The sequence below is a fragment of the Vidua chalybeata genome, chromosome 15, assembly GCF_026979565.1.
Source record: "Vidua chalybeata isolate OUT-0048 chromosome 15, bVidCha1 merged haplotype, whole genome shotgun sequence".
Taxonomy (NCBI): Eukaryota; Metazoa; Chordata; class Aves; order Passeriformes; family Viduidae; genus Vidua; species Vidua chalybeata.
The window spans coordinates 1,222,661-1,243,306 of NC_071544.1; the positions used below are offsets into that span (position 1 = coordinate 1,222,661).

At 44.4% G+C, this 20,646-nt stretch overlaps 1 protein-coding gene across 1 annotated transcript in view; it reads left to right on the top strand.

The window, feature by feature from the left end:
* Positions 1-20,646, top strand: part of CTNNA1 (catenin alpha 1) — a 117,844-nt gene that overhangs the window by 3,801 nt on the left and 93,397 nt on the right. Inside the window, exons 2-3 of the mRNA XM_053956431.1 lie at positions 12,804-12,910; positions 14,758-14,953. Coding sequence (XP_053812406.1) covers positions 12,806-12,910; positions 14,758-14,953 — 301 coding nt within the window. The 5' untranslated portion in view covers positions 12,804-12,805. The remainder of the gene's footprint in view (positions 1-12,803; positions 12,911-14,757; positions 14,954-20,646) is intronic.

Genomic DNA, 20,646 nt, shown 5'->3' on the forward strand with positions numbered 1-20,646 from the left:
GGGTGCCCAGAGAGGCTGTGGCTGCCCCTGGATCCCTGGCAGTGCCCAAGGCCAGGTTGGACATTGGAGCTTGGAGCAGCCTGGGACAGTGGGATGTGTCCCTGTCCATGGCAGGGGTGGAATGAGATGAGCTTTAAGGTCCCTCCCAAGCCAAACCATTCTCTGATAAACTCAGGGATGGAAAAAGCAAGCATGAGGCCAGCTGTAGCTAGAGGAGTAACCATTACCAAGGCAGAGAGTGGAACAGTGCCCATGAAGCCAATCTGGAGGCCAGTTGGTTCTCTGGTTAGCTCTGTTTTAGTGCATGGAGTGGCACAAGAACAGATGAATGTTGATGTTACAGCCCGAGAGTGAGTGAAACTCCTGGTAGTGAGGGGCTTGAGAACAAAGCAGACAGGGAGCTGGTGCCAGTGTGGCAGGTAGGATTGCATTGGGCATAATGTGGGATCCTCAGCTTGTGGTGTGCTGTTTTTCCCAAAGAACACCCAGTTTCTCAGCAATCAGTGCCCTATTATGGAATAGATCTGCATATGACTGTATATGCTTAAGAAGAATTTCTGTGTGGAGATGATGTTGAGCAAATGAGGAGTTGATGTGGAACAAATGAGATTTTGGTGCAAATTAGGGTAGAAGAGGCACTGTTGGTTCACCCTGTTCTAAAGAGCCTTCAATAGCTAGTTTAAGGAAGAGGCTGAAACTAATGAGCTTAGTAGGTGGCTAGGTGCTGAAGGATCAGGGGAAGAAAAACTTTTTTTTTTTTTTTTTTAATAACCTGGAGGTTAACTGAGGGGAGATTGTAGGCCCCACAGTTCTGTCATTGCTGTTCAACAGAAGGTCAAGAGGGCATTTAGGTAAATACTAAATTTGTGGCTTTTCATTTCAGTCACTGAGTCAGTGCTATCAGGAATATGTGGCCTTGATGGCTTGTGTGGTTTTCCATGCTCCGCCCTCCACTGCAGTTCCCGCTTCCTCGGGGTCTCGGAGTTTTCATTCACTTTATTCTGGGCACTTGTAGAGGTGACAGCTATGCAAATCTAAGGCTCTAGGAGGGAGATTCTTTTTCTATATCTTTCTCTGGTTGATACAACCTGAGCACAGGAGATCCACTTAAATAAATGGCCTGCACAAGGACTGCACTAACAATGTAGCTTTACAGAGCCACAAAGGTCAGTTGAATTTTTCATGTAAACAGGGCTGAGCTGTGTGCCTATAAAACGGTGTTTAACCTGCATAACACTGAGCAGATCAGTATTCATCCTAGCAAAGTGCTCTTGAGATCTCCAGCTGAAGCTGTAGTTGGGTAAATGTTTTTTTTAATTGACTGGAATATTGAATTTAGAGCCAGTGTTGAACAGCAGAGGACAGAGCTGTGGTTTGCTCAGAAGCAAGGAGGTGAAAGTGGGTGTGAGTGCAACTAATCAAGATGTACAAGCTGCCAGTTTTTGCCCTCTTTCTTGCAAGTATGTCCTTGTAATGTATACTTGTAGAACGAATCTCTTTTAGCATGGCTTAAAGACCTAGAGTCTTGCTGCTCAATGCTGAAGCATTGCTTCTGGTCCTGGATAATTCATGATGGGCCGTGGAGGTGTGTGCAAGTGACACATCTCATAATAACTTCACTTACAAACCATAGCGTTCATTCCAACCGGTACCTGGTATCCAGGTGTTTTGGAGTCTAAGCATCCTGAAATTTCAATTATTTATTAATTTCAAAGGTGAGAAGTTGAACAATGAAGCGTAAGTGGTGCATAGAGGGCTTGATGTGTTCTGATTGCTCTGGCTGAGAGGTCTGTCCTGCTGTGACCCTCATCAGGAGATTTTGGTTGTACTGGTCCCATCAACTTTATATTAGTCTAGCCCTTGTCTGAGGCCCTAAGTTACACGCCCTTCACTTGGTCTTGGCTGAGCTGACTGGTAGCAACAACTGAAGGAGGGAATAAAGCAGGAGCTCTGCTTGTAGCACTTTTGAGCAGTATCCTCTAGCTCTTTGATGCCTTTGTGGAGTGATGGATGCTCTAGGATGGGGTTTGGTGTCTCCTTCTGGTTCTCTGGTTGTAATTACCGACCCCTGCCACTTTTCTTTATATGGATCCCTGCAATCATTTATCATCATTTATGTTCCCTCCCTCATATCCTTCCCCACCTTTTTCCTGGGTGGTGGCAGTGTGTAAAGCCATCCCTGAAAGGGAAAGCAACAGGCAGGCAGTAAAACAAGCAATAAAACCATGAGAGAAGAGCAAACAAGTAGCATTGCTTCCCTGAGGTTCTCTGCCAAGGTCCAGCAGTTTAGGAGCTTCCTGAGGCAGGAGTTGGAGCCTGGACTGGCTGTTGTGCAGATGTGTCCAGTGGCCACAGTGGCCAGTGCTGGCAGGAGGCCACATGGCCTCTGGCTCTGACAATCCTGGCTGCAGGTGCAGAGCAGCTCTCCCGTCATCGTGTTCAGCCGATGGCTTCGTGGCTTTTAAATTTAGAAACCTTGTGAGTCAAACGACTTCAAACAAGCTACAAGTAAAATGCAAGATTTTTTGGAATATTTTTTGAGTTAAAAAGGAGGAATCTGGTTTGGCTCTATGACAGGCTCTGGACTGGTTTAAATGTTGGTACAAAGTATGGCTTTGTAGTTCCTGCCACTTCCACTCTTTGGAAGATGTGTTTAATTAGAAACCACTACCCTTGCAGCTGGAAACATATTTCCTGAGTAACATTAAACAGTGCATCCTGAAAGTGGAGATGTAGAGAAGGCTTTTTGGACAGTGGGCACAGCCTGTGTTTGTTAATCCATGACACTTCACTGCTGGTAGAGTTCTCAGTCACAGCCCTCTGACTTTGTACAGGTACAGAGAAGAGTGCAGTATGATTGTGAGCAGGGGGCTTTTCCCCTCTCTCCTAGCTGGGGGTTAGGGAGAAAAAATGATTACACGAAATCCAATAAGAGTAGCACAAAAAATAAAAAACCTAGAGGGTTTATTTGTAGCAAAACAGAATAATGCAGATGACTTGTACAGGGTTCAAAGCTTATAACCTCAAGGAGAAAAAGTTAATTTCTGGTCTTTATGCATCAGTACTTCAGCATCAAGTGTTCTAAGCTGGTTTGCTTAGTTTACAGAACTGGTTAAGACAATTTGAATATGATTATTTGATTAGCAGAGTATTATTGTGGGCCTAGGGAAAAGTCAGTTGGTGTCAGTGAAAGATGCAGTGTTCAGCAGAAGCAGAGGCAAAGCACTGGTGCAAAGCCTATGGAACAGGATTTTTTAGCTCATCTGGTTTTTGTTCTGTAGGTTTGTCATGTTTCCTGTTCTTGGGGGTGAAGAGAAGGGGTGGAGAGAGAAAAATGTGTCTTTAATCAGATGTGAGTTGGTTTCTACTTAGTAAATGGCTGTGTTACTACATTATTTTTTTCCAACAAGACCATCCAAGCAGTGACTCCTTTTTCTTAAACCTAATTCATTCATGTTGCTTCTGTGGAATGTGGGTGGGACAGTGGATTTTTTTTTTTTTTTTTCTGCAGAAGTGGCTTTAATTGGTCATCTATCTGTGAAGGCAGTGACTCAAAAGGATTCCTGCCCAGGTAGGTCATGGTTAGCTCTGGCTACCATGCACTGTGGTGCGCCCTTAGTGAGTTTGTACTTGACTGAAGGTGGTTATGGCTATGTGGGAATTCTGGGAAGTATCCAAAAATGTATCACATCACATTGTTTTTGTTATGACTTGCTTTGCTCTTCTGGAGAAGCTGTGAAATTCTCACCTGTCAGTGCCCCAGTGTTCCAGTGTCTGCAGCCTTGAGGGGATGGGGTGTCAGAGCATCCTGCCTTAGTGCAGGCACTGAGAGGTGCTGCACTCCTCCAAGCCATGCTTGTGCAGCCCATCCGTGGTCAGTCTTTCTTCTGGGGTTTGTTTTTGTGAATTCCCCCTTCCCCCTCCCAAACTCACAGCTGGAGCTGCAAGTTGAGACTTGTCTCAGGGCATGTGGTGATGGTCCAATTCTTCCTATCAGAGGAACTCATTGTTTATAGCTGAGAGATGTTGCTGAAGGTTGCCCTGAGCATAAAGTGAAAATCTCGGCCTCGTCACCTGTGGGGTTTGTTACTTTGTCTTTAAAAAAACCTGCTTTGTAATTTTTAGATAAGACTGACAGAGAGTGTTCCTGAATCAAAGTGGCGGACTGCAAAAGGACTTCTGAAGGGTTTTTCATAGGAAACAGAAAGCATTTTACTTTGAAGAGTCTTTACACTCATGTTCTCCTTTTGCTTCAGTAGGTGCTTCTAGTAGGTTTTGCAAAAGGAGAAAACTGGGAAACTTTTTCCATTCTTAAAACATGGAAGTTTTTGTTACGTAGTCCTTAGTTGCTGCTGTGCTGAGCATGCAACTGGGAAAGAATATGGTATTTAGTCTCTGGTAATGCAAGTCTGTCCATTTGCTCCATGTTCAAGTAAATTTTCATCAATCCCCTAATTATAAGGAGTCTTTTTTTTTTTTTTTTTTTTCCAAAACATGTGTCAACTCCAACAGCTCCATTATTTGTGGACTCCTGACAGTTTTAAATTGCTAATGAAGGTGTAGATTTCGAAGATGTGGTCAGCTAAAAGCACTGAAGGGTATTGCATAACAACATATCAATTTAGGAATGAAAATGCAATTTGAGTGGGGTCAGATTCTGGTTATTTCTGACTCTTTAGCATAAACAGCACTTTTTATTGCAGGTTGAGTGCTGAAGAAGATCAGAACAAAAATCCCCAGGTTTTCTTTTCCCTTTATTGCTGGCCATCAGTGAGGTTTTGCAGGCTAAGCAAGAAACAATTTTGCAGCTGTGGCAAATTCTTCTGCCAACTGATAAAGTGGACTAATTTATAACAACCTTTTTCTTATTTAACGTGTAGTTGTGGCAAAAATTATCTTGTTAAAAGGTTGCCCCTTCTTGCATTCATTGTTAACTTAAGGTTGGTAATTGGAACCTGTGCTGATGTAGTTTGGGGTTTGAAGAGCCATGCTCTGAAGCCAAAGCCACAGCCTAGTTATTACATCTGCACTGACTGTGTGTCCCTAGGGTCTGAAATGTGTGCTGTGGTTCGGAGAGTGCCAGAAAGCTGTTCTTTAATTCCTTCTCAATGATTTTAGGGAAGCTTCATGGAGTTTTCTGCCTCAAGAGTAGAAAGAGGTTGGAAGGACTCTTGGTAGTTGAATTCAAGTGGTCCAGCAGATGCACAAGACCCTCCTGTGTCTCCAGGCTGAGCCCCTTTGTTGTGTTTCAGTGTGAACCTACAGTTTGAGCCTACAGCTTCAGTGTGAGAGATGTGGCCGAGTAAGGGCTGGGTTTGGGAGGTTGAAGTTGCCATCACTGCAGGGATAAGCTCCTGAGAGATGCTGCTGTTTGCTGAAAATGCAGGTGTGGTGTCCTTCTGTGTGGCCAGAGCCTCGCAGTGCTGACCCACAGGGCAGCTAAATACAGCAGTTACAGATCCAGTAGTTACTTGTTGTGATTTGGGAAATTATCTTTCATGGCGTTAGTGCAGGTCTTCAGCATAAAATGCACAAACATCCTTGTGAAAGCAGAGTGAGTGGTTATTATTCATAACAGCAATAACTGGCTGGTCATAACGCATCCTTTTTTTCCAAATACAAAGTTTTGCAACCAGAATATAAAAATGAATCTTAGTTATAGAGGATATCCTCTTTTTTAGAAAGAGCATGTGTGTCTTCTAAAGCACTCTTGATTCCCTGTCAGTCTTCTTTATGGAGTTGGGATCATGCATGAGTTTTGGAAACTGAAAACTTCAGAAATGAAGTGGAAGTTTGGTACGTACCAGGCTATCCATCTGAGCAGTTAAGTGGGTATAAGCCTGAATTTGGCTCCTGTATTTCTTTCAGGGTGTTATCCATAAACTGGAGCCTTAGTGTAACATAAATAAGTCACTAATTGCTTGTGCTGCCTGTGATTTGTCTTCCATGCACCTCCTTTCTAGATCCTTTGTAGTAAAACAATAGTCAGAAAGAAAATGATCAGAGCTGAACACTTGCATAACTGGAGGCAAGAAGCTGCTGTTGGCACCAGCATCTCCCAAGCAAACATTCTATTTGCCATTGTGAAATCTCTGCTGAGGTCCCAGGACCAGCACAGTGAAGCTGCTTGTGCAGAGCGTGCCTTCATCCCCTAAGCAGCAGCTGAACCTCAGTGAAGGAGTGAAAACCTGGAGTGACAGAGCACGATCCTGGTTCTTACTGAAGACGAATGGCTTGAATCCCCAGCACTGTGACAGTTTGGAAGCTGCTAGGAGATAGCACAGACTGCTTGGGGGAGAGTGAGGCATCTTCATCTGCTGCTGTGTCCCTGTGCCCCTGTGGGCTGGGCTGGGCACTGCTGCCACAGGGAGAAGGTGAGGGGCTCCCTGTGGCTGCTGGCTCTGCTGGGAGATAACAACCTACATGGGAGAGAAAACAGAGTCAGGAATTTCCTGGATTTTTGTAGGGACACTGGATCAGGTTTCATCTCTCAATTCAGTAGCAAGGTCTAAATATGTGGAGAATAGAGAAGCATTTGTTTGTTACTGGCAGTGTCAGGCTGTCTGAGCCTGATGCCTCTGTGGGTCTTCTCCACAAGAGCAGCAGAGAAAAAATTATGAAAGCAGATTAAGAGACCTGGAACTGGGATGGCACTGGTGAGGAGCAGGCTTATCTGAGCCTGAATATCATCTTTTTTCTTGGGTGGTTACTGTAGTTTGTGGAAAAAAAAACCCTAAACAGAAGCTGTAGCAAAGTTGAATATACTTGAGTGGTAGGAAATTGCATCCAGGAAAACAAGGTCATTGGTTTCTACAGAAGGTTGCTTTATTCAGTGAAGTTATTTCCCACATATTTTTCCATGCTTTGTATAGATACTACACTTGAAAGTTTAGTAAAATTGTATTCAATGAAAACCAAGAGTTTGGGATGAGGTGGAGGTGATCTTACCTTGACACCAAACTGGACATGGCCAATGTATCCTACTCACACCTCAGAACTTGGAGGCACTCCAAAGTTTAGTAACATGGACACAGGCAGTACATCCCACCTTTGCCACCAACACCTGGGTCTCATAAGGGAGGTTCAACTCAAACTCATCCTGCACATACAAATAGGAGCTTTGCCATAACATGACACCTGAGTTTGTATTAATATTTCAGACTGTGAAATTCTAGCAGTAAGGATTTAAAATAAGGTAGTATCTACATGGCATTTATGGTGGGGGACAGGATTTGGTAGCTGAGCAGATGGAGTGTAAGGTTGAAGGCTATGTTAGAAGAGGATGACTCTCTGGTTTTGGTTGTGTATACTTGATGTTAAATAAAAACAGCTTAAATAAAGCCTGCTTAGATCCTCCTTGAAAAGCATCACATACACCAAACATCCTTGACTTGCAGCTATTTGTCTGCTGAGTGTTGCTTTATTTGTGGAACAGGGGAGACAAATTAATTTGGAGACTGTGAACGGAAAGAATGCAACTTTTTATTTTATGGATACTCCTAGTTATATGAAAACCAGTTTTGAATTGTTGGTGGGCCATATGAAGCCCCAGTATGTGGGCTGAGTTTTATTGAAGTGTGCCTTAATCTCTTTGAAAACAAATCTGTTCAGAAGGTTTGTATTAATGGTGTGTGTTGGATACCCAGCTCCTGAAGATCTTTGCTCTCTGGTCTGCCACCTTCAGTAGGGGTCAAGGATCCCTGCTGGTTGTCAAGTGGGTTGGGTATTTGGGTAACACGCCAAGCAAAAGGATTCCATTGGTAACAAGGGGTCTGGTTCTTTTTCTGTCTGGAAGGTAAAGCTGGGTCATTGTGTTGTGAATCCCACCATGTTCTATCCCCACGACCTGGTTGATAGAGTCATTGTGCAGTACAGAATGTCTGGAAGCATGGTAGGAGACCAGATTCTCATATATCCCACTCATTTTGAATGATAGAAAGAAGCTGCAAAACACTGCAGTGAAATACCTCTTGCTGCTCCTCGGCACACTGGCCCTGCAGGATGGGGAACAGCTGAGGAGTCCAGGAAGGGTGTTCAGATAGAGAATGTCCTCTCAGGTATAAAATGTTCTTGTCCCATGTTCTGTGTTAGGTATTTTGGCTAGCTCAGTGCTGGAATTCAGCATGTTGTCTATTGTGCCTGGCAAGGTCAGCTCCTCTCTGTGCCAGTCAGACTATTCCTTGAATACTGGCTTCCCTGAGAAAAACCAAGAAATCAGTGAGTGCAGCTAAAAGCTTTTAGAAAGCAGCCTGACTGACAGCAGATGTTATGTTAAAGACTTTTCAGGTAGCACAAAGTGGTGAGACTGAAGCACAGGAGATGGGCAGTTATTTTTTGCTGTGTAACCCAAAGAGATTTACCCTTGCCCAGGAGATAGGGTGACTGCAGGATGGCTTGGTACAGGGCAGGAGGAATGGACTCACTCAGTAGTGTCTGAGATACAGCCAGCACTGCCTTCCTGTGTGTGTGGGAGTGCAACCTGGAAAAACAGGACCCTGAGCACTTAGGCCTTTTTGTGATTCGTTGGGGTGCAGAGCTTGCTGTTCATATTGTGCTCCTTCATGGGCTTTTGGAAAAGCCTTGGGTGCCTTCAGGGCACTTCTACAAAGCAGCTGCAGAGCTGCATTCCTCTGCTTGCCAATATCTAAAAATTATTTGCATGCCAGTATTATGGAAGTAAGTATCTGAAATTATTCCTAAAACCTTGAATTACCAGTTTTTGAGAGCACTCAGACGTTCAGTTGTGGCTTTTGGAAGGAGCACTGTGTGTTCATCACCCTTGATGTGCTCCTGGCAGCCCCAGCAGCTCAGATGTCCCTCTGCTCATCCTTCTCTCCAAGCAGGGCTGGGGCCTGCCCTGGGGGGCACTTCAGAAGCAGAGTTCATCTCCATGCTGCTCCCTCCCTGTGCAGTCCCACCTCCTCCATCAGGACAGGAACCTGGGAAGGGAAGTTTTAGTTACCAGCTTACTCTGAGACTGAGCTCCCTGCAGTGGCTCACCCCATCAGGCCTCTCTGCCAGTGTGGGTCTCTTTGGGCAGGGAGAGGGGCAGTAGGATGGCAGCAGTGGTTGGTTGAAGCAGAATGGAGACCTGTCCTTAATCCTTAGCTGTTGATGAGATCTTGACTGTTTGTAGAAAGCAAGCAAGAGTTGTTCAGGGGTGATTCTGCTTGCAGATGGAGCAGAGCTCTGAAAGTGGCTTCTTTAAACCCCTGTGCTTCCCCTGCCCTCATGTTCTTGCAAGTGCACTAAGCCCCAGTAAGACACTGCATTACTATTGAAATCTCTATTGCAATAATGAGCACCATCATGAACAGGAAAATAAACCAAAGGGTTTGCGGTTAACGTGCTGGGCTGGCGAGCATGGTTAGAGGTTAGAGCTTCACATGTCTGAGCATCAGATGTGTGGGGAGGGCATTCCTGCTCCCTGCAGAAGCTCTGCTTGATGCTCAGTTTTCAGTGGCTCCTGGTGCAGCTTGGCTGTGGCATCCAGCTTTGCCATGTGTTCCCACTGCAGTGGCTTTGCCAAGGGTGCCAGCTGATGGTGCCATCTCCCCTTGCCATAGCGGTATATGTGGTGGCACAGTGAGCCAGATGGGCATCTCAGCCCACCTTGCAAAAATGGATTTCTTTCCCTTCAGCCAAATCAGTCCTTCCCCATCTGGTTAATCGCTCAGGCGTGGGGAAAGCTGTGCCAGTACGGAGGGGGTGTGATGTGCAAACGGGAATGAGTTCCTGGAGGGGTGTGGGAGGATGAACATTGGTCCTTAAGCAGCTTTTCTGCTACTTATGAAACCACAGGCTAGGCAACCACAACTCCCTGTGCAGTGGTGTTGTTCTATATATTCCTGCACTTGAGATTCAGCACCGCTCACTCTTATGCCTGTGGTCCATGCTGCTTTGTCCTTTGAATTTGTGGGGCTGGGGCATGGAGAACCTGTTCTATGTCAGTTGGGCTGTCCCAGCTGTCAAACCAATGCTGCACTGCTCTGCTGTGGGTTCCTCTTCCAGAAGAGTCCTCTTTCCCTGTAGGTGTTGGAGTGACTGCAGTGGAAGTTGTGGTGTGCTCTCCAGGAGCCGAGGATTAAGCACTCTCCTCCAATATCCCATGATGTAGTTTGCTACCTGTTACCACACTTGAATTCACTGAGGGAGAGTTTGAGCAGTCACAGGGAAAAAGCAAGTTCTAGAGAACTAGAGGGAATCACAACCATGCTATACTACAGCCCTGACAGTTGTCCTTTTATCCCCTAAACCCATCTCACCCATGTGTTGGTAACCTATAGCCTGTTCCTGTATTCTCCACAGGTTTAATTAAATTGAATAAACATATTTATTGCAATGTACAAACGATATCCAAGCCCTTGCTGCCAAACAGGCTATTTGATATCAAGCTTTGCTTTTTAGATAAATTTCAATAGCACTGCTACTAAGTGGTTTTTATAGATCATTACTTTTGGCCAATTCATGAACTATCATACTAACGTGTTTTCAGATGAATTGCCTTTATTATCCTACTAATACAATTAGTGTATCTTCTCATGGTTACCTCGTCCTGCACATTGTTTCTGCAAGAGGTGTAACAGCTTTAACTGCATAGAAAAAGCCTTTCTTTAGAAACCTGCTGGGCTTTCCAGAGCCCTGGCTCTGTTTCTCAGAAACCACAAAGGTTGTCAGTGTATTTTTCTTGGCTTCTTACGTAGGAAGCATTTGTGCTGAGCTGATGGGGAGGGAATAAACCAGTGAAATTCCTTGTGGAGGGTGGGAAGTTACCTGGGGGTGAAGGGCATTTCACAGCATGCCCTGTGCCAGCATCTGGGCTGTGGCAGAAGCCAGTAGGTGAGTGAAATAAAAAGGGGGGTGATTGAGAGAGAAGGTTAATTAGTGAGTTCACAGTGGTTAGTGATTGCTGTCAGAGTTAGGGGAGGACAGGAGGTGACCACCTTCCACCCCCCCATGGCTCCTTGGGGGCTCTGGAGCTGGGAGCCTTCATCTGCACCCACTGGTTTTTCAGTGCAAACCATCAGAAGGGTTACATGTATGTGAGCATTGAGCAGGCTCATTCTAGTCTCTCTCTCTTTTTAAGCTTTCAGCTTTTAAAGTTTTTTTCTCACAGCAGTGGGGGCACTTGGAGTGTGGGTGTAGTGGGGAGCTGAATGCAGCTGGGTGAATGCTCCTGCCTTGCACCTTGTGAAGTTGTACTTCAGTGTGTCAGCTTCGGTCAGCAGTGCTGGAGTGAGTTCTCAATCTCTGCTGTGGTGCCCATGGTTTGAGAGCCCCTGGCATGGCTAGGGAGCAGCCCTGAGCCAGGCAATGCTGAGCCCTGGCCGAGCTCCTCCAGTGCCCAGAGCTTTTCATTCTTCCCTGGGAAACAAGCAGCCCTCCTGTGCACAATTAGCTGTTGGGGTCGGGAGCAAGCAGTGGGTTGTTGGTACGTGTTGTAAACATTGTTGGTTACCAAAATTAGTGCCTTGCCTCCTGCTTTTTAAAAATAACGGGATGTTGTGCTCGTCTGGCAGCTTGGGGACATCTGGTGTGTCAGAGCAACGTGACTTTTGAGATGCTGTGCAGGCAATGCCCTGGCCAGAGAAAGATTAAAAATATCAGCAAATAAGCTTTAAAATTACCTCAACAGTAGGTGTTGAGGAAGATGGGTGGACAGAGATTTAGGAAACCTATTTATCTTCCTGACTTCTTGAAAAATAAAAAGTTACAAATATAGGTTTAGTCTTATCTTGAATTTTGAGGTCAGCCCAAAGCAGGAAGAGCTAGAATCTATTATGTCTGAAGTGATATGAATTGGTTTTATGGATCTCCAGTACTTTAAATCTGTTTTTTTAACTGAAATTATTTTTCAGTTTATTCTTTTGTTGTAATGTGCAGCATCATAGTGTTAATCCAGTGATTTGTTGTAGTTCCTTATTTTTAGTTCTGTTTTTTTAGACTGCTGGTCTCAACAGCTGAGCTGTTTTAGTAGTTTCACTCAACTTTTCCCATAAGTATGTTTGCTGTTCCGTTGGGATGTTGATATAAAACTGTAACGGGAAGAACGGCTCAGTGACAGCTTTGAATAGATCTCTTCATGCAAATCTGCTTTTCCCTCCTATGCAAATGTTAAGGAGAAGTGTAATAGATATGTAAGCTGTTAAGTATGAACCAGCTGGATTTTCTGGCTTTGTGAGGCCTGTATTCACTCCTTTACCTTTGTATTCCCCAGAGGTGAACTGGGTGAAGGAGGAAGGTGTGTGGATTGGGTTAAACCTGCCTCCTGCTTTGGTAGAGCCTTTGGGCAGTGACTGGTGGTGGAGCTGAGGACGTGGGCAGCATCCAGAGCTGCTGAAGTCAAGGGGCTCCTTTCTGCTCCCCCAGGCCTTGGGCTGTGTCTGAGAGCTGGCCCTGGAAGGGAGGCGACGCAAATTGGGCAGGGGGTACCCATCTTCATGGGCAAAGTGCCCTCACTGCCTGTGGTCTTTCTTTATTGCTCGGGGACCACCAGTGAGTAACCCAGGCAGTGCTGATCTTGTCATTGCTCTGATAAAACGGTGAGGCTTTGTAGTAGGTTTTCTGTGGGTTTATTTGCTTTTGGTTTTATTTTCTAACCAAAATGTGCAGGTAATATCTATATATTGTCATAATATTTTCTCCAATTCATGCCATTTGAATCAAAGCTGATGTTTCTGGAGATGCTGTAACCTTCACTTACACTAAGTGGATGTTTTGTGTTTAACAGGCTGCATTTTAGTTTATTTTAAGATGCATTAACAATAAAAAATTGTATTAACGTAGGTCTTTTCTTCTGGCAGAAATGACTGCTGTCACTGCAGCCAACGTGAACTTCAAATGGGATCCCAAAAGCCTGGAGATAAGGACACTGGCAGTTGAAAGGCTGCTTGAGCCTCTTGTTACACAGGTAGGAAAAAGACGAGGTAAAATAAAGTCATAAACACGAGTGCCTGTTTTGGTGTTTTAATTAAGTCACAAAGCTTAAATTCTAGGTGTAAAACCCTGCAAACTAGAAAAAAAAGTCTACAAGCAGTTTCTTTGCTCAGTTTCATTGGACAGTCACTAGCCATGAGTCCAGGGAGACTGTGCTGCTTCAGCACCTGATTAGACACAGTAGTTACTAACATGATTGAAATGATGTTCCATGCCTACACTTTGTGCTGGATTTGTGAATAAAAACTTCTTTCTGTGTGGTGTATATGCCCCAGTGGAAAGCACTGAAGAGCACAGGAAGGCTGGAGTAAGTCTTGTAAATGAGAGCTGTGTGTATTGAGTGTTTTGGAAATTCTTGGAAGAGACTTTCTAGGAGGCCTGGAAGAGAAGGTACACGGAGACAGTTCACTTGTTGTCTTCAGCATTGTTTTCCTGGAATGTGAAATGTCTAAAATGACAGAATGAGCTGGACACAATTCCTGCTAAGTACAGATGGGAATGATCAATTTTTGTTTCCAGTATTATCCCCTTTAGTCACCAAACTGCTGTCTTTACTTGCCGCTTGTTCCCTCTGGGTCCTCAGGTGCGCAGTTGGATGATGAGGCTTTTTTGCTGAAGTTACTGATGGAGTATTTGCTTAAGAGAAATTGTCCTAATTTGGCAAACTTAACTGAGCAAACTTGTTCACAGGACCTTTTTCACCCAGTGCAGTGTCTGTAACTTACTCCTCAAGGAATAAGCGCAACAGGCTGTACTGGCAATCCCCAGTTTTCTGAATGATGCGACTGGGAAAATACAGAGGGAACTAGAGTAAATTGCCTTGTTGCAACTTGTTCTTTATTTGTAGAACACGATGAACTGAGAGTACCTGGTACAAATACTCCCCATTAACCAACCTCGATATTCCCAACTGATGGCTTTCCCTCTCTGCATCAGCCAGCTGGGAAGATGGATTCAGCTCTGAGGACCTTTATGTCAGCAGTCCTTGGGCTTTCCAGAGTAGCAATTTTTTTAGTGTTGTAATTTAATGTCCCTCTGAAGCAGCTTTGTGTGCGTTTTCCAAGGCTTTCCAAAAAGGAGAGGAAAAAATAAGGCAAATGGAGAAGTGCGTGTGGATTTTGTGACATGCCTGTGTTGGATGCAAGGGGATGGATCCTGATCCTGAGCTCAGGGAGTACCTGAGGGTCTCCTGGCCTCTGGTGATGACTCTGCTCCCAGCAGGGTTTCAGTCTAAGACACAGAGCTTGGAAATATTTGTTGACTGCAGGATGATTGTGAGAGTTCAGTTGTTGTTTTTTTGGTTTTTTTTTTTAGGGAAATAATGAGCTCTACCAAGTCCTTTGCTCTGCATTCAGCCCCTTGGCTATAGCACTGTTTTGGACTGAAAAGATACCGTGTGTCTACATTTCTACTGGCACAGACTTCAGCTTTGTCTGGGGTTTCTTATGGCTTGGGGAGTTATCCCAAACTAATTATCCCCACCTTGTTTTCTTTTATGTGGTGCCAAAACTCTGGCCTGTTACTGAGACTGCAGTTTATCCAAAATATAAATAGATCTCCATTGTTAAAATCAACTTTTGAGGTGTGCTGCTGGTAAGAGAAATCTTTGAGCTGTTTAACTGCATTTATTTCGCTCATCTAAAGAATCAAGAAGCATGGTAGTGTTCAAATGTGAAAAACACTCATTAGGTTAACTTTTGGAGCTGGCAATAGTGCAGGTATTAGCAATATACTATCTGGAAAAATACATGCGGCCTTACTATCGAATGGATAAACATTAAATTTGATGTTGGGTTTTTTCCCTTCCATCTATGCCTTTAGGTAACAACACTGGTTAACACCAGCAACAAGGGCCCCTCCAATAAAAAGCGAGGCCGTTCTAAAAAGGCTCATGTCTTGGCAGCTTCAGTTGAACAAGCAACAGAGAATTTCCTGGAGAAAGGCGACAAAATTGCAAAGGAGAGCCAGTTCCTGAAAGAGGAGCTGGTGGCAGCTGTGGAGGATGTTCGCAAGCAAGGTAAGAGTGTGGATCTGGTGGCCTCTCAAACTGTGGTTCTTTAGAGCAAGTGGAACCATTCCCATTTCCCTTTTTTGCTCTTTCTAATGACTCTGTGCCTCTCAACTTGTGGGTTCTCAGCTTGCCTGGCTGGCATCCCTGAGCAGTAATGTAACTGGGTAGGTCTGGAAATTGGATGGCCCAAGTAGAGATTAAGAAGATAAGCAGAAGGGCTGATTCTTTGAAGAGCATTTAAATACTCAGTTTAGGTTCAAAATGTGCTCCCTGCAGCTATGAATTTTATGGACTACATCTGAAGTTCGTCAACAACTTCTTCCATATCTGACTGTATACAGACCAGCACTGTAGGAGGAAGAGCCAAGTGTTGACTCGATAGAGACATGTTTCTTGAATATGTAAAACATAAACAGCACCAAACAGAATGTGAAGACCTTGATTAAATATTCCAGGCTTCCTTCCTCACATCTAATGTTGATTTTTATAATTTTCTTTTTTACTTTCTTGGAGCACTCCTGCAAGAAAAGCCTATGGAGCTGACTTATTCTAAAATATGCACTAGTAAATATTGTTGCTCATAAATCATTTATCATTCTTCCAGTCATGAGTCTTTTCTATGCTTCAGTGAAACCCAGTCAACTGGTATTAATGGTGACGGCTGCTGCTGCAAAAATGGGAAAACTCATTAGCATTAATTACTTGTTTGTAGCTGAAGTTGCAGAGTGGTGAAATATTAGTTGGAAATGGTTCTAAGTTCTGGATGAGCCTGGCTGATAGACCAAAGAAAGATCAAGGTAAGAAGGCTGCAATATAAGGGGCTAATTGAGTTGGCTTAATTTAATAACAACAAACAGCAAGAGAGCCCCTTTGACTCCAAGCTTTAATTGTTGGTGCTCGACTGCTCAGTCAAGAGTTAGTGCTCATCTGTGGGTGCCTCCAAATGGCTCAGTGATGCTGGAGAGAGAGGGAGCTCTGCTCAGCTCTTGGGATTGAGAACTTCCCTGAGCTGGATTTGTAGCTGAATATTGCAGTGAGAAGCTGGTGGGAAGGAGAGACTGATAAAAAGTCCTTCCAGATGACCCTTTCCCATGTTTCTTGGCTCCTTCTTGGTTCTGAGACTACACATAGGCTTGATGCCAAAACCTCCCAGCTCTGTTGGCTTTGACAGAGGAGGTGAAGCTCATAACTGAGAGGTGCTGAAGTGAAATAACTTCCCACCTTAATGTTGCTTCACTTCTTCCTCCCTTTTTGCTGTTTGCAGCTTGTGTGGATTCTGCTGTAAAAGGCATGGCTGTGCCTGTTTCCTCGGGCTGGTGGGTGGTCAAACTGCAGTGAATCTCCTGGGCACAAGTGGTGCCCGCCATCCTCTGTGGGGACACAGTTCCAACAAAACCTGAGGTTAAAGCTGTGCCCCATGACGGGGCCAGTGTTTGGCCATGTCCTGGTTTTGGGCAAATTTGGGAGAAAACCTCTGGAAGGAGCCCCCAGAAAGCAAACCCCCCACAGTGCCTCCCCAACCTGGTTCGGGAAAAATTTCCTTAGAGAGTAGTGGAAAAAAACTGTTTATTGAACAGGCAAAGCACTCCCCGGCACAAAAAATGAACAACACCAGATGACAAAAACTCTTTTACCGCTCTGAAGAGATGACAAATTCAGAAAGTCTCTCCTGGGAGTGGTCATCCAGTTCTCGGTCTCCGGCACTGGGGATGGCTGCTGCAGATCACAAAATGCAGGCTTTCGGTGTTTCTTGGCGTTTCCCAGGTCCCCATCTGGAGCAGGTTCGAATGGTATTCAGGAAAGGGAAAGGAAAAAAACAGTCCAGGGAAAAAATTGGACTGCCTAGCTAAACTAACTAATAAGCAAAAGCAAGGGCAAAAGCAAAAAGCAGGCGCGAGAGCAAAGCAAAAGCAAGCAAGCCAGCAAGCCCTAGCCTCTCTCCTAGACACACACCGTGGGGGGAGGTGAGCCGGCTGATAACAAGACAAAACAAACCTTCACTTTTCGGAGCCAGTCCTGAAGGCACGAAACATAACATCAAGCATAAACAGAACACAGGACTGGGGATACAAGCACCATAACGTCACCCTAAGACAGCTGGGTTTAGCAGAGCAGCTCTTGGTGAGGAAATTAAATTCAAACCAGCCTTTGAGGAAATGAGAAGCAAGTGGTGAAAAATTAGCTAGAACAGAGGGAAGGGTTATTGCTACCAGTGCCCAGGAGGATTGCAGTTCTTAGCAGTGCTAGTAACAGCAGGGAGATACAACCTCCTAATGCATGTGGTTGTGTACGCTCCGTGCACCTCAGAAGCCTCCCCGCCTTGGGTCAGACCAGTTGAATTTATGAGTTGGAGAAACAAGGAATGTGTGATGCAAAGCCTGTGCATGTGCTCAGCAAATCTTTTTCAATGGGAATGAGTGGAGAGGAGAATTTGGGTGTTGTGGTCAGCAGCAGGGTGATGATGAGCTGGCAGTGGGATTATAGATATAGAGCATAATTAATATTCAGTGGAGGTCAGGAAAATAGCATTAATAATGCCTCTATTTAGAGTAGGGAGTGGTTTAGTTACCATAATAAATAAAGATGAATGAATGTAGACTGGGATTATGAAGATGATTAGGACAACAGATAACTTGTCTCATCAGAGAAAATTAATTTTTTTTTTTTAGCCTAGCGAGGGAGAAGAAGATTGAGAGAGTACATGATTTTAGTGAGCGTGCTTGTTCATAAAATCCCATTTGTTGGGGTAAAAACAAAGAACTGGAAAGAGCTATTTTGAATGAATAATAGCATGGCTGCCTACTAAATCAATGTAAGTGGATCTTCAAAGTCTTCTTGTTTTTTACAATGGAAGAATAAATTACAGCAAGCAAGTTAATGAAATATCCTACAGTAAGATTCCTGGCCCTTTAAAGCTTTGTACTTTTGATTTCTTATAAAGTAATGAAACTTTTTAAGGTTTTGAGCAGAAAAGTGGGGGTAAGGAATCAAAGTGTTTTTCAGGATAGATCCCGCTGTGGTTATTGAAAAGACTTTGTATTTGGAAAGCATTTGATGTGAACATCTTGAATTTCAGCATTGTTGTAGTGTTTGTTACAGGCATTTCTGCCATCAGAGGTTTGCTGGGTAACAGAAGGTGCAGCATTGGTCCTGCCCAGCCTCACTCCCCACTGCAGGCTCCCTGTGGCACTGTGGCATCTCACTGTATGCTGGAGTGCTCAGCTCCTCTGGTGCTGTTGGAACTTCAACCAGTCCCTTACCCAGGTGCTTGGCACTGAGGCAGCTTCCCAACAGGGCTCAAGAGGGAAATTTTTTTTGGGTAAGACTGGCAAAGCTCTTCCTGATTCCCTGGAATGCTGATGGCTACAGCTCTTTGTCTCTGTATCTGCACGTGAGCATGGAGGTCCAGCGAATTCACTGTGCTCTCCTGTTGTGTGTCTTCTATGGCAACTTTACATAACAGACCAAAAATTAAAACTTAACATTGAAAAGTCTAAGCCTGTGTATAGGGTTTGAGGTAAGAGAAGGAATTAATGCTTTGGCTCAGGTTGCAAATGCAGGGGAATGAGCCAACTGATTCAGCTCTGTCCTTCTGCTTCATTCTTCTAAGTGAAGGGTTCTTCAAAACTGATCAGTGGGATGAATTATGAAAGGGGAAATCAGTTTTTTCAAATGTACATCATAGAGGATGTCTGGCTTAAGGATTTCCAAGGAGCAGGAGGAGGCCAGTTGTGGAACATCGAACATCTTGAAGTAAATACTGCATTCTTCTTGGAAAATTCAACTTCAAAATTCTATTGTGACCAGTTAGCTAAATTTATTAGAAAGGTACAATGAGTTCAGTTGGTTTCCTGCAACACAGCTTTAGGAGTGTGCCACTTTGAAAAGCCATAACCTGAGGAAGCTCTGAGGTGTCTCTTTGCAAACTGTAGGGAGTGTTGTAGACAGTATATGGATTTAATTGAAAACAAAATTAAGGAATTATCAGAAGCTTTTGTTGCCATAAGTATCAACTCCTGTGTTGATATGGCCAAAGGTGGTGTGGGGCCTCATCCTTGAGAGCAGAAAGTCAGGACAGCCTGCTGTGACCCTGCTGGTGGCTGTTGAAGGTGGCATTATTGGTGAGATAGGACTTCAGTAGAGACTTGAGAGCAGTAGAGACTTGAAACGCTGATTTACTGCTTGCCTTCATTTGGTGGGGAATGGCAATCTCTGGGGAAGTGTGTGGGGGCTGTGAGCAGGAGGGAATGGCCTGGTGGCACTGTTGTGTCCTAGGTGCTGCTGGCAAAGCAGCCTGGGGCCAGCTCTGAGCTGAAGTGCTGAAGGGTACGAGGTGATGTGTGGGCACGAATCCCCAGCTTGGCAGAGGAGCAGCAGTGCCGGTGTGTCCTGGCTGTCCCTGCCTGGCCTGCCCTGCCTGCTGCTGTGCCCTCCTGTCCGTGGTGGTGTGGAGCAAGTTCTGTCCATGCTCATCGTCTTCCACACTGGGAGCAGGGTTAATGGTGCTGCCTGAAGCTGTTGTCACACCCTGTGGGCCTGGGGGAAAGAGACTAGAAAATGGGAATTTTCTTTTGATGGATTGGAATCTGACCATTTCTAAAATGGGCTTTGTTCCATTAGATTTCATTGAATTCTTAGTGCTTTATTGACATCATCATAGGATGGCTCCTGTTGCCTCTTCTTTTCTCAGCTCTGTTTTATTTTCTTTCCCTTCTAATATCTAATGAAGAGCTAAGGTTATATTGGAAAAACAGATTACTCGTGTAAGAATTTGTACCAGCTTTATAATCCAAGTCTCACAGTTGGACTCTTCTCCACTGTGTTACTTTAACTCTTAAAATCCTTCTTCCAGAGTGCTTGTGTTACCTGTGTTCAGTGTTGAAAACAGGAAGATTGTGCTGGATACCCTTGCAACTGCTGATGTGCACACACAATGCAGTACCTGCATATTGAGGCCAGGCCAGAGTGCCCTCTTGCCCTTTGAATCCAGCTGAAAGAACTACCCCAGGGTGCTTTCTCTTTATAAAAGAAGCCCGAAAGTCAGCTTCCCTTAATTGGCAGAAATGTATATATATGCAACAACTTTAAATATAATCTGCTTTTAATTTTGGGAAGCTGGTTATCTTTTGACACCCTGACAAGCTGTTTGAAACTCACTAAATCTTTTAAAATCTCTTGTTAAAATAAAAAGGAATAGCATTTTATTTTAGGACTGGCTTGAAAGGTTGCAATTTAAGAGATGGGTAGAGAATAATTTTGGCTTTTAACTTTGTTAGCAATTTTTGAGATTCACATGAAGCAAGTGGCCTCTTCAATAAATTGTTTTAAATAGAAAATAAATGAAAACAATATTTTGGGAGTTGAAAATGTGGGAATTTTATATATCAATAAATAAGGAAATATTTGTACTCAGTTTTGGTTCTGGCATATCACAGAATGGCCTGGATTGGAAGGGATCTTAAATCTACCCAGTCCCACCCCCTGCCTTGGCAGGGACACCTCCCACTGTCCCAGGCTGCTCCAAGCCCTGTCCAGCCCGGCCTTGGACACTTCCAGGGATCCAGGGGCAGCCACAGTTGCTGTGGGCACCCTGTGCTAGGGCCTGCCCACCCTGCCAGGGAGGAATTCCCTCCCAATATCTCATCTAACCCTACTCTGTTTGAGGCCATTCCCTTTTATTGTGTTACTTCATGCTTTTG